Source organism: Falco naumanni, chromosome 9 (genome assembly GCF_017639655.2).
Source record: "Falco naumanni isolate bFalNau1 chromosome 9, bFalNau1.pat, whole genome shotgun sequence".
NCBI classification, from domain to species: Eukaryota; Metazoa; Chordata; class Aves; order Falconiformes; family Falconidae; genus Falco; species Falco naumanni.
Genome location: NC_054062.1, coordinates 48,172,204 through 48,184,697, shown reverse-complemented (window position 1 = coordinate 48,184,697; position 12,494 = coordinate 48,172,204). Strand labels below are relative to the sequence as shown.

Below are 12,494 nucleotides of genomic sequence, written 5' to 3'. Positions count from 1 at the left end.
ATTCTGCATTGTCTCCCGATTTCCCTCCATCTTCTTAAAATTTTTACTCTCAGTTTCTTAAAATAGTTCAATAGCTGGTGTAGACAGCTCTGTACTCTACGCTGCTGGAAATATTGATTTGCTTTTAATCTCCAGAAAGAACTACTATGATGCTAGCTTAAAAATAAAATAATAAAACGGAACAAGCTCTACAGGATACAGGACAACAAAGCACATGCAATTTACCCTGGTTATGCCAATTTAAAGGAACTGGGTTTGCAGATCTGCTGCAGGCACGTTATAATTAATTTAAGGAGTAGTGAGGCTGATGGCATTATCAGGATAGTATATTATGACAAGGGAATGCAAATGAATGGAAATGGAAGTAAGAACTTACAGGCACAGAGGAGCCTATTTTCTCCATATATTCTATTTCATATGAGTTGCCATATTCCAATTCTGCAACAGAAACAAACAAAAAAAAAACATTAAATATGTGCCATGAAATGACTTTTGCAGAAGTAAATGAGATCTCTTCTCATTTACCAGGGCCACTCCCATTCTGCTCAATGCTTTTCTATGAGGTATTAAAAATAGAATATACAGAGAGAAAGCAGAAGGTGCATTGATTTTCACTGATTTTCAACAATGAAACTAGGACACATTTCAGGCAAATTCATTTGCCTGAAGAATTGCAGCTTTATCAGTTTGCTGAAGATTCTGCCCCAGCGGCCAGAATATTAAGAAAGTTTCAGAGTGCTTTCAGAGCACAGATAACTTTCCTCTATCTTATCACAGAAAACACATTTTTCAGTTGTTGGTAATGCTGATACCAGTTTCCTTTAATGTACGCAAAAAGATTTTAAAAGCTGTTGAGAAATGCAGTAATTTCTATTTCTTAATCTTTATCACACAATTTTTAATTAAGAGGGACTACTGTGGTATCACTTAAGATGGAAAGATATATAAAATACCTGTATGCTCATTGAACAAGGGGTGAGACAACAGCCCAGCTTACTGGGCTGTGTTCACATTTTAGTTTTGGAGGAAATGCCTGAGGCAGAAAGATTTACGAAGAACCCTAAATCTAAACCCTAATAAAAACGCAAATGTTTACTGTTTCTCCACTTCTAATCTCCTAATTACACTGGGGGGAATAAACAGTATTTCTTTTCATTCCATGGTCACCCAGTAGTCAATATAGAAGCAGATAGAAAAAACACAGCAAAATGGAAAAAAGAGCATACCTTCCTGCACCCAAATAAAAGCAAAGACTTTGTGCAATGACACCTTAATTTAAAAACTGAAAATGTAACTAAATTGTCCTAATGCTGTATTTTACTCTGTTTCCATGAGTTAATTCAATAAACCACTTGTATAATTTCATTTCTGTTATAGATAAGTTCTAATGAATGGCATACTAGCATTTACATTACGATAAAAGCATGTGCTAAAATTCTTCTAGATTTGGGCGGCTTTCAGGAAAACAGCAACTGTCGCTAAGACATTCGTTCTTTACACAAACCAACCCCAAAGATAACCTCTTTTAAGTGTTTCATTTAAAAAAAAAAAAAGTTTCAAAGGGTGCAACATGAGTTTACAATGCTCAAAAATTTTTTATGATAAAAAGCATTGTAGAGTACAAGCACTATAATCCCACAAGTCTATGTGTTTTGTGAAACAACCACTGAAGAGGAACAGCCACAAACTCTCAGTACTTGACACGTGGGAGATCTTAACAGTAAAATGTCTAAGTGAAGAGAACACTATAATAGCAGGCTGCTCACATTTAAATTCCTAGCACCAGAAGTTTTTAATGGTAACGGGAAGCCAGGCAAGATAGACAACCTCCTGCTGTAAGATACAAGCTTCTTGTTAGTGAAAGCAAAACCAAAACTGCAACGAGATTCAAACCACCTACTAGATGCAGAATTGTAGGAGAAAGCATGAAATACCAGATAACAGCACCTAGTGTTTAGCAACTGCCTTTCTGTATTTCATTTATATACACATAGCCCCATGAGGTCCATCATGAATCTTTACAGGGCAGCTTTATGAAACCAGAGAGCAATTACCGAGCGAGCGTACAAGCATGCTCAGGGGCAGGAGATGTATCGGCACTGTCCTCTGCTGGCACAGCCAGCAGTGATCTTCCATCTGCCTGCAGGGCTGGTAGCGGCTTTGCAATTGCAATCCAAACTGACTTTTGGGACAACACGTATTTAACTTTACTGTTACACATACGGCAGGATGCAGACGGAAATACTTCAACCAGAAACAAAAGGAGTAACATGGCTCGCTAAACGCAGTTTGTTTAGTCTCATTGCTCTCAGAAGTTTCCAGCATAATTAGACTCTATGTCCTCTCCTAGGTATCTCCTCTAAGACATCATCTCCCCTCCAAAACCTTAGGCTCTGGTTATCTCTATATATTCAAAATTACAAACGCCCAGGATATCCCATGGAGTAAGATCATTATCTTTTATAAATACATACAACAGACTTACTAAGCGACGTCCTCCAACTCCTCCTACAAATAGCTGCAGAATTTTCTGCTATAAATTACTGCTTATTCCTGGTCTGTGCAACACGAAAATGGCAGCAGTTATAGGCAGCGCATGCAACAGATGAGAGCGGGATGTACTGGCTGACTCAGTAGCTGGGCTGTATCTGTACAAAAGCCGTGTTAGGTTACAGGAAAACACTCATACTAGTGTCTGGGAGGGGTAAAAATATTCGTACTGAGAGACAGCCCTGGAATTACTCAAAAATGTCTCAGCGCCACAGGACCAAGACTGTCATGGGAAAAAATATATATTATTTTTAAGAGATCTGAAAAGCGGAAGCATTGTTGATTATAATTAGCATGAAATCTGAAACTTCGACTATACCATTCAGCACACATGAGACGACAATTAGCATTTAATTAGGAGCTTTGCTCACTTTCTTCTGCTCACTTTGATAGCTAAAATGATTGCTTTAGTGTATCTCTCACTACTTTTTTGTTCCATTTCCTTCCATATAATTTCCATTTTCCCAGACTTGGGGAACTTATTTTCTAAAAAGGATTTCTGTTAAGTTGTTTTTTTAAAACTCAAATTAGGCAAAGCTGATGCCTGAATTTTATAATTTGACAGTAATACCAAATGGATTTATCCAGACTGACATACTTATCTGTACAGAGACTCAATAGATTTCCAAAGAGCCCAGGCCACACGAACCCACAAGCACGTGCATATGAACATATGCAGTTTCATTAAAACCAGTGTGATTATTCATGCCTTTTAATGTCAAACACATCTGACCTAAAAGCTTAGCAGTTCTTAATTAGTTTTTAATTAGGCAAAAAACTCCTCAGACCCAGTCTAAAATGGCATAAAGTGGCTTTAATGGTAGACTGAAAGGTTAGGGGGGGGAAAAAAATTCTGCCAAGGAAGAAAAAGTTTAAGCTGAGTTAAACTCATACATTCTTCCCACCCACAAAGCTGAAAATCTGCTCTCGGAGCAGATGTTGCAAAGCAGCATTCCCTCTGGGAACACCAAGGAAGGCCACACACACATTTTCTACATTTTGTCTCTTGCACATTTCACAGATCTGGAATGACAGTTCTTGTAACAGAAACTTCCAGCTTTAGCTCACAACTGCTTATAGGAAGGTATGATGGGAAAAACCTTAATAAGCTGATCTAGAAGGAAATTTTATCTGGCATGTGAATGGCAACTATCCTACACAGGGGATATCCTGCACATCGTTATGCATAAAGATATCTGGATCCTAGGAACCTGGGGGAGAGATGGCACATGAACAGTCTTCACGCAATACAAAAACTTGGAGCAGAATTTTAACCTGGGATCTTCTCCCATTCAGGTTAGTGGAACAGGCTCAGGCAAAATCTCCAGTTCAGTGGCTCTGGATCCCAAACACTTAACCGAGAGCAGTATCAGACCCGAGTCTCCCATGAAGGCACTGATAAAACAGGTAGTAGCAAGCACAGAAGAACACAGCATGTCTACAATTAACCATACAAAGGAAGCAAAAGCCTTTCTCTGAAGGCCCCTTTCATTCTCTGCTAAGTTTCTTCTCTGCTCTTTCTTGAAAACTTGAGGTTGGGCTATTGGGGTCTTACATTCAGCTCCCCAAAACTGCCAAGTTCCGCGGGCTGCACCAAAGAGCCTAATTTTGTAGGGTTCCCAAATAATACAGTTTGCATTCAGCAAAGTATACACCAACATCCTCCAACAAACCAACCCCCCCCTCTCAATAAACGTAACATTAGCTGATTGCAGACAGTCCCTTACAAACCATACCCTCTGTAGGAGAGCTGAACTTAGTCTCGTTAACAAACGTGGATAGATCAGACGGTTGTGGGTAATCCTGCTTATCTGTGTTCAGGTCCACAGTCATGCAGGTCCATTTCTGACTGGTCACTGAAGACGCTAGTTTCTCCTCATCTGTCGCATGAACCACCGTGGATATGACGGGAGGTGTTTCTGGAGTAGGCAGTGGAGTCGGATCCTGCAGAAAACAAGTGCAAATTAATTCTATTATCTTTCATTAACACATCAAATAGTTTAGGCTCTGAATTCCTCTGCACAACCGAAGTCATCTTTTTAATTCTGCACTCTTTGCCACAGTTCCGTATAAAATACTTAATGAAAAATACCGAAGTACTTCATCTAGGACTCTACGAGCAGTGAGGTCTCCCAGGATAACTAAACTCTTCAATGATAAACACTCATATTGCAAAGCTACCTCGATAATAAGGAAGAAAGGAAACCCAGAGCCATTTAAATGTTAGGCACTTGACGTAAGTGGCACACATCACCCATGACCAAAGTCTTTGACGACCAAACCTGACTTTTTAGGCTTCCCTCATAGAAGCAAAAACCTCTGTAGGTCTGCGAGGTCACGAACCCTTCCTTAACTTCTATGCTGTCCAGCAGCACACATAAAAGGGTAGGATGGATAACAGGAATGAACAGCAGCATGGAAGGAGCTGTGCCACATCAAAGCAGTTAGGCCTTTGTAGGCAGAACAGCTTTTGCTAACTTCTCTTCCAAGAAAACCACCTGCCAGCAGTTTACAACAATGAATAAAACCATCCAAGCACATGTTCTTCGTAGGTCAGCCCACTTGTTTTATTTTCTATTTCCCTTCCAGCCCACCAATTCGATGTATTTAGTTTCTTACTTTCTAATCTAAAAAATCCAGGGTGAATAGTTAAGTCTAGTTTTCCAGACAACTGACTGAAGAGATTTGTTCATATCGTCGCTCCATCGTAACATAGGGCCTTCCACAGTACATTTACTAATAGTCTAACTGGAATTTCCACAGCAAATACCGGATCTAACAGATGTTGTATACACACTTCTAGAGACCAGAAGGTTAGTATCTTATGATTATAGCCCAGTGCGCGATACCTGGACAACAATATGCTTATATTGTTTACAAAAACCTCTTTATTATTAAACGTACAATTCTACGATTAAATAAATAAAATTTCCCTTTTTTGCCCCTACAAGAACACAAATTACATGCACCAAAATAAGGCAGTACTTTACCTGAGAAGGAGGATCAGATAATGGGGATCTTTTTGGTGATTTTTTCACCCTAAATGTATCACTGAAAATAAAGGTAAAATAGTTAATATGGTAATCCCAGCAAGAATCAGGTCATTTCACACTTAGCAAGAGACAGCCACAGACAATGCAACCTCTGTAAGCCGGTCCGCTTTAAAATCCCATCCATTAGGCAGCAGCACCACAGAGAAACATGCCATAGGTACATAATCTTGTCATGCACGTGGAACAGGCCTTGACTCCCCAAAAGCTGAGAAAAGCGGGATTGCCATATTTTTCATGCTAACTACTGACACATTTACAGAACAGAGCTGCTGCTCGATTGCAATTCAAATCGTTGCTCCTCCACAGACATCTTCAGTGGCCTTAAGAAAATGATTCAGCTTCTGTCTGTTTCCGTTTCCCATATGAAAATTAGGTCTAAAACACATCTTTACCTGAGAATTAAAACTGTGATCAACTTGGGCAGTAAGCTCCAATGACCCCATAAATAAATAAAAAAAAAAACCCACTTTGGTATGTTTGGATGAACTACATAAAAGCTGCTGAGGCAGATGCTGTTCCCCAAGAGGCCAGAACAAAGCTCTATCATTACAAATGTGCACAACAGACCCTTTTAAAAACAAATACAACAAATATGGCAATTCTGCTTCCAGTTCCCCAGGGTTCTCACAGTGCAGACTGGGAGCACGGACACTGTAGCCCTTCAAAACCCCACAGCTTTCGATCAGGCAAAAGGAATGAAGAACATAATTATGTCTCGGTGTATAATTATGAATGTTGCTTTTATGTTTAGTCGCTATTGTTTAAAAATATTTTCTAAACAAGAAATAAACCAATTATCTACCTGTTTTCTTGATGCATATAGCCAGAGTTATTCAAAGACATTTATTCACTAACTAGAAAAGGGAGAAAAATATCACAGCAAACTCACTGATAAAGACTTAATGTTTGAACTGAGATGCAGTGGCAAAAATTACTGCTCACCAGCTCATCCCTGATCAATGATGGCAAGATCAACACTAGAAATTACAATGGTGGGTTTCAATCAGCAGAGGGTAAATCAATACCACATCCAGAGGGGAAAATAAATTGGACAGCTGAATATTGGTGTGTTTGATGCTACTAATTATCTAGTCATAATGTTAGAAGTAATTAGGATAACTTATTCCTTTAAGGAGAAAGAATTTATTTACAAAAGACTGATTGTACAATGGCTGAAATACAACTTCCGTATTTTAGCTCAAGGATACAAAATCTATATAGTTTTTAAAAGAGGATCTTCTTTGATAGGCAAACAGATAATGAGGCAATAGATTCCTCAAACTCATTCCCAGTCAGGCATCTTACTTAAAACAGTTTTCATATGTGCCAGTGAAGTGAAATAGTTAACATAAAAGCTTCATGCTGAATAATAACTGATCATGCTGCAAAATAAATCAGTAAAATTAAAAAGCCCATAAATCAAAGAGGAAAGTTGAGCTGTTAGCTGAGAATTACTTACAACAGAGAACATACAGACATCACATCTTCTACCATCCTAAGACAAATAAGACAAAGAAAAAGAGAGACAGACAGAAGGAACTGACAAAAAAGATAAACCTACAAATACTCTGTTAATGTTAATGTGTTATGGCAAACTGATCATGCATATTTTCTACCTGCATAATGTTAACCCATACTTTTTATTGCAAAATACATGGGGAGAAAAAAAAATATTCATCAAGTCCTTCAATGTTTTAAAATTCAATGTTATACTTCTGACATGCTTTCATCTTACAAAACACATTTTTCAAAGCTGACACCTCTGAGTTAAGTTCCTTTCAACACACTAACTGTCCTTGCCTTCCCTGATGGTAGCCACCTGCCTTCTTTTCAAAACACAGTATTTGTTATTACATGGGATGTTGAAATGCTCTTGAATGACAAGAGCATGGTTATGCAAGGTTTGGTCATGTCTGTTGATGTGTTACAACAGTTCAGAAAAAGCTACTTGACCATTACAAATCATTTACCTAAATCAAGAGAGAAAATGACATTTCTTTAAATCTCATCTACTTTGCCTCTCACTGAAACCTAACTTTGTGTTCGACAGAACAAATTGATTACCCCAAAATCAGAAGCAAACCTTGCCAAACAATTAAGGATAAGAAAAATTTTCATCTATTCATAAGTTTGGCAGCTTCTGCTTGGCTGTTTTAACGTGCAATGCTCTTGAAAGCTGGCACCTTGCATTTCTGAACACAGTCCCCAGTCACCTAACAGTTTCGAGAGCAATGCCTGCACAGGCACCTGTTTTTACTTGTGACTATAAGCAGGCACTTGAGAGGCATCAGCTGCTCTTTGTTCAGCATCATCTGAGCAATACGATCTCTCTCAAAACAGCTCAGCATTTCCATATACGACCAGAGAGTAATTTGCATCGAGCTGACATCTCTCATCTTTTCACATGGAGGTCAACACTTAAGACTGCTGCAGGTTTCATTCAAGAATAAATGCTGGCTATTTTGATTGATTTAACCCAGGTAAGAACTACCATATGGCACAGATTCAAAGTAGTACAAGCTTAGCGATGGCTTAAACTCATGCCTGGCTTCTTCACCTCTCTTACGCCTAACCTAGAAATTGCCGTCTTTCTGTAGGAGGAACACATTTTCAAACTGGTCTGTAAGAGTTTTATTTCTGCATGCTTCAACAGTGCTAATAAAAACTCCTGGCTTTGCAAAACTGTCCATTAATTAAAAAAAGTCCTGGTATATTACAGTATCATTTCCTAATTCAAGCACCCTCCTTTCTGCCCCTTGGAGCTGAAGCACTTTGCACTGGCTTCTCCCTCCTGTCCCACCACTGGGAGCATTGCTAAGGAGGGTCCTACACCCCATCTCCCTGCCCAGCAAGGGGTTCTCCTGCACTGGACCTCATGGAGGAGTCATGCCGAGAGCCCTTTTCATGGAGGAGAGAGACCACAGACAGGAAGAGACAAATAAAGCCACTGCTTCTCCAGGCATCCTCCAACAAGCCTCAGGCTAATTTTCTTCTAGAAAATATTATGGCTGCAGGCTGCACAGCGTATTAATATGCAGATTCTCTTCTTTGTTAGAAACCACTTGCAAAAGTAGGTTATGGGGCTGCAGCAAGCTGACACATAACACACTGCAGTGAAAGCAGTCCCAAGCAAGGGCTGGGAATTCCTGCAAACCTCCCGACCTAAGGACCTCTAAGCCCTGCTCTAGGGTAGTTTCACTTCTTCCACCATGATAAAGACCATCAGTGAACTTTGTGACTGACTGTAGGACAGGGCCTTCCCACAATGGATTTCCCCAGGGATGAACGTGGTTTAGCAAACTGCAAACTCATGCTGCCCCTAAATTAACAATTTGGAATTCATTCTCATATTCATAGCAGAGGTGTGGACCCAAGAAGTTTATAGTGGGGGTCTGTCAACTCCACTGCAGCTAGAGAAGACACAAGGAGACTCTGGCTGGCTGCAAACATCAGTCTTGAGGGTCTGCTGACATTAAAATTCCCTTCTCTCCCATTGCACTTTCTCAGTAAGATTCAAATTGTTCCTCTCTTGCAGCCAGACTTCTGCATCTTCTTGGTTTGGACTGGACCAGTTTGGACTGCAGGCACTGGAGTACATGTCAGCTTACCTTAACTTAATTCCCATTTTATTTTCCACTAAATTTCAGACATATCTCAAAAAAAAAAAAAAAAAAAAAAAAAGCAACATCAGAAATAACAGGCTCTTCCTTAAAAAACAACTACACAGTTGTCTGTCTATACTTTCCGTAAGTCAGAAATGCCTCTAAAAAGAAAAAAATGGCACAAGCTTCCTCAAACCTGGCAAAGGATGTGAATTCTAACCCTGAGGGCAGCAGGTTGCTCAGCAAGAACTGAATTATCTCCATCTCACTCTGTAAGGGAGGTCATCTTTTGTACTGTTTTACATTAACCATGTCATCTTCAAATTGCCAGGCTTTTTAAATTTTTCAGTCATATTTTTGTTAGCTAGCTGAAACGTTTAAACCATAAAGGGACATGCACTGAGACAATTTCTTATAGATACACACAGGATATCAATTTCAGATAAATCGGATACAAACTTACTGATTACCTACTTAAAATAGCCATGTCTGAACAGATAAGGCAACATGCACACCAGCAAGTTAACCATGGAATCAATGCAACTGGCTGTTTAAAGTTTTTAACCAAATACCTAAATACAACAAGCTACCAAATTTATCCTGCAATTTCTCAACTGTGCCTAAAAGCTGGGTATTTCCCCAACGTGTAGTAGTCTAGAGGTTTAATCCCTTCTGCAGAATTGTAACCTCTTTCACAGAAAGGAAAATTCTCACATTTTTTAGTCTTGTATTTAAAAAAAATATGTTTCAGTACTGCACTCTTCTGTTTCAAGTAATTTTCTTTTAAATACCATAAATCACTGGATAAAACCATCTTCCTGCTGTGTGCAATACGAGATTTGTCATTCCCTTACTATTTCACATCCCACTCTCAAAATCTGTGATTCATAAAATGGTCTTTACTGGTCTGAATACTTTGATCATCTTAAACAGTATCAAATTCCCAAGATGAGGTCACAGAAAATTTGGCACAAAATCGCTAAAATTTGCACTTAATCAGATTCAAAGCTACACTGAGCCCCAAGACTTCAACAATCCAGTTGCCAGACCAGTGGCCTGATCTGGCTTGATGTAGCCCTGTTTCTCCCCTTTGGCCTGGAAACATCAAGCTACTGGGGAAACAGGTTGAGGGAGAGAACACAGAGACCCCCAGCATGAGTCCGGTCGTGTGGCTACTAATACTCAACGTCATCTTTCTTTCCCTATTCAAGTATAAACTGGGTGTAACTGTGCTAAGGGGTAGGAATGTGCCGCCTCTCATCTAGAAACATCTGTGCCCTTTAACTTACGTTTTTAGTGGCGTCTTCTTCTTTTTTGCAGGTTTGTTCAGGTTGTCTACTTCAGTTCCGTTTGTTTCATTGGCACTGGCTGGTATCTCAAAGGAAGCTGGAGATTTAGAGGGCGAGCTGGCTATCTTAGAAGAAGACTTGAAAGGGTCAATAGAGTCCTCACACATATCTGGCTCAAAACTGTAGGTTTGTTGAGGCAGTTTGGGAGATTCTTGCATTTTTGTACTAGATGAGAACGGGTTAAAATTGGGATCATCCCACTTGTCAATATCAAAAGTGTAAGAGCCTTTTGTGATAGGGATTTCATTTGGATCAGTGGGTGACTTGGTTGGTGTGGTTGGAGCATTGTCAAGCTTTTCCACTGACTTTTTAGTCTTTGGCCTCCGTAGTGGCATTTTAGCACCAGGCTTTTTACCTGCTTTTTTGGGAGGAGTACTCTCCTGCTGGTCTTCACTCGCCCCTTTTTCTTCAGAATAATCAAACTCCAGCCTCACCGCGATGCCTTTGACTGGAGGGTCTTCTTGTCCTCCAGTGTCAGGCGGAGTCACCTCCCCAGCCTCCGGTGCCGTTGTAAGAGGTAGGGTTTTCTTATTGGCAGGGGGAGAGTTTTGTACTTTGCTGCCTTCAGCGCTAAATGCACTAATCCCTTCAAAACTGTCTGGATCCAAAGGGTAGGATCCTTTAGGCACAGGTGGGGCCTCCTGTTTCTCAGCAGAGATTTTAGAAGGTTCGGTACATTCAGGCTTTTCTGAGTCAGCCTTTACTTCAGATGCTGTTTTATCCTCACCTGGGGCACAAGCTGCTTGGCCAAGGTCAGACGGTTCTTGTGGCGTTTCCTTTACCAGTGGAGCATCCAGAGATTTTTTGGCTGACTGCTTCTTCTTTAAGGAAGCTGGTCTGGATTTCTTTGTTCTTTTAAGGGTACTAGAAGCACTACTTGAACCAGTACCATACACATCTGCTGCTGGCGCTAATGTCTCACTGTTGCCAAGATAAGATGCTCCATCAAAATCACTAGCTTGCAAGCTAAGAGAGCGAGACAATGTAGATTTGGAAACTGGGACTGAATCAGTAGATTTTCTTCGAACATTTGCTTTGGGGTCACGATTCTTCGATTCTGGAGAGCTCGGTCCTAAGGCATGGAGAGAATCAACCAGCTCAATATTATCGAAGTCCAAGTTGTAAGTTCCACTGCTGGCTATTGGCTTGTCCTCGTCGAAGACAGTGGAAAAAGAATGGGAAGGGGGACGGAAAGGGCTTTCTTCAACCGATTCGCTGTGTGACACATCAGTTACAGGTACAGCTTCTGGACATAATCCTGTGGGAACAAACAGAAAACTCAGTGAATTTTAAACACATTTTTAAAACTGGAGCTTAATAAGTTTTAATATGATCTAATGTTACAAGTGATAAAAAACCCCAGGGTTAAAATCATACAGATGGGCTAAGCAATGATTAAAGGACATAGAAACCAAAGTGACATTTCCAATACATGAACTAGATTAAAGGAAAAAATAGTTCTGTTCTCCCCAGAAAAGGATTCAAGGCAAGTTTCATGAAAACACAAAATACGTATTTGCAATAGCCTCTGGAGCACCTCTTAGTTAAAGAGGTAGATATTACCAAAACATGCTAAATATGCCAAACACCAGAGGAACTGAACACCACTTTATTACTCCTGTTTTCTACTATTACAAAGAGTTTGCAGAATTGTGTCAGAGGTCTTATGCAGTTAATACCCTGGCAATTGACCGGTACTTCAGCTACTACATGTGGATCTTAAGTTTTGTTTCCCATGTGCTATTTTTGCCAGTTTTCCCAGAGGAACATGGGAACATCTCCACAGCCCATCAATGCCACTCCTCTATCTGCCCCAAGCAGTCAATACACTTACTTTGTCCTCATAATTCCAAGTTTATAATGAGACATGAATCACTGTGAATTTCATATTAAACAAATTATGGTAAAGGTAAAAAAAAAAATCAGTCAATTAGAGAACC

General features: G+C 39.9%; 1 protein-coding gene across 3 annotated transcripts in view; it reads right to left on the bottom strand.

Annotated features, from left to right (window-relative positions):
• Positions 1-12,494, bottom strand: part of TACC2 (transforming acidic coiled-coil containing protein 2) — a 129,291-nt gene that overhangs the window by 24,901 nt on the left and 91,896 nt on the right. For 2 of the 3 annotated variants that reach the window (XM_040605653.1, XM_040605650.1), the window contains exons 7-11: positions 10,495-11,812; positions 7,063-7,098; positions 5,541-5,601; positions 4,287-4,494; positions 377-438 (exon numbers count right to left, since the gene is read on the bottom strand). In XM_040605653.1, the coding sequence (XP_040461587.1) occupies positions 377-438; positions 4,287-4,494; positions 5,541-5,601; positions 7,063-7,098; positions 10,495-11,812 (1,685 nt within the window). The remainder of the gene's footprint in view (positions 1-376; positions 439-4,286; positions 4,495-5,540; positions 5,602-7,062; positions 7,099-10,494; positions 11,813-12,494) is intronic. The other variant, XM_040605652.1, reaches the window with a different exon arrangement.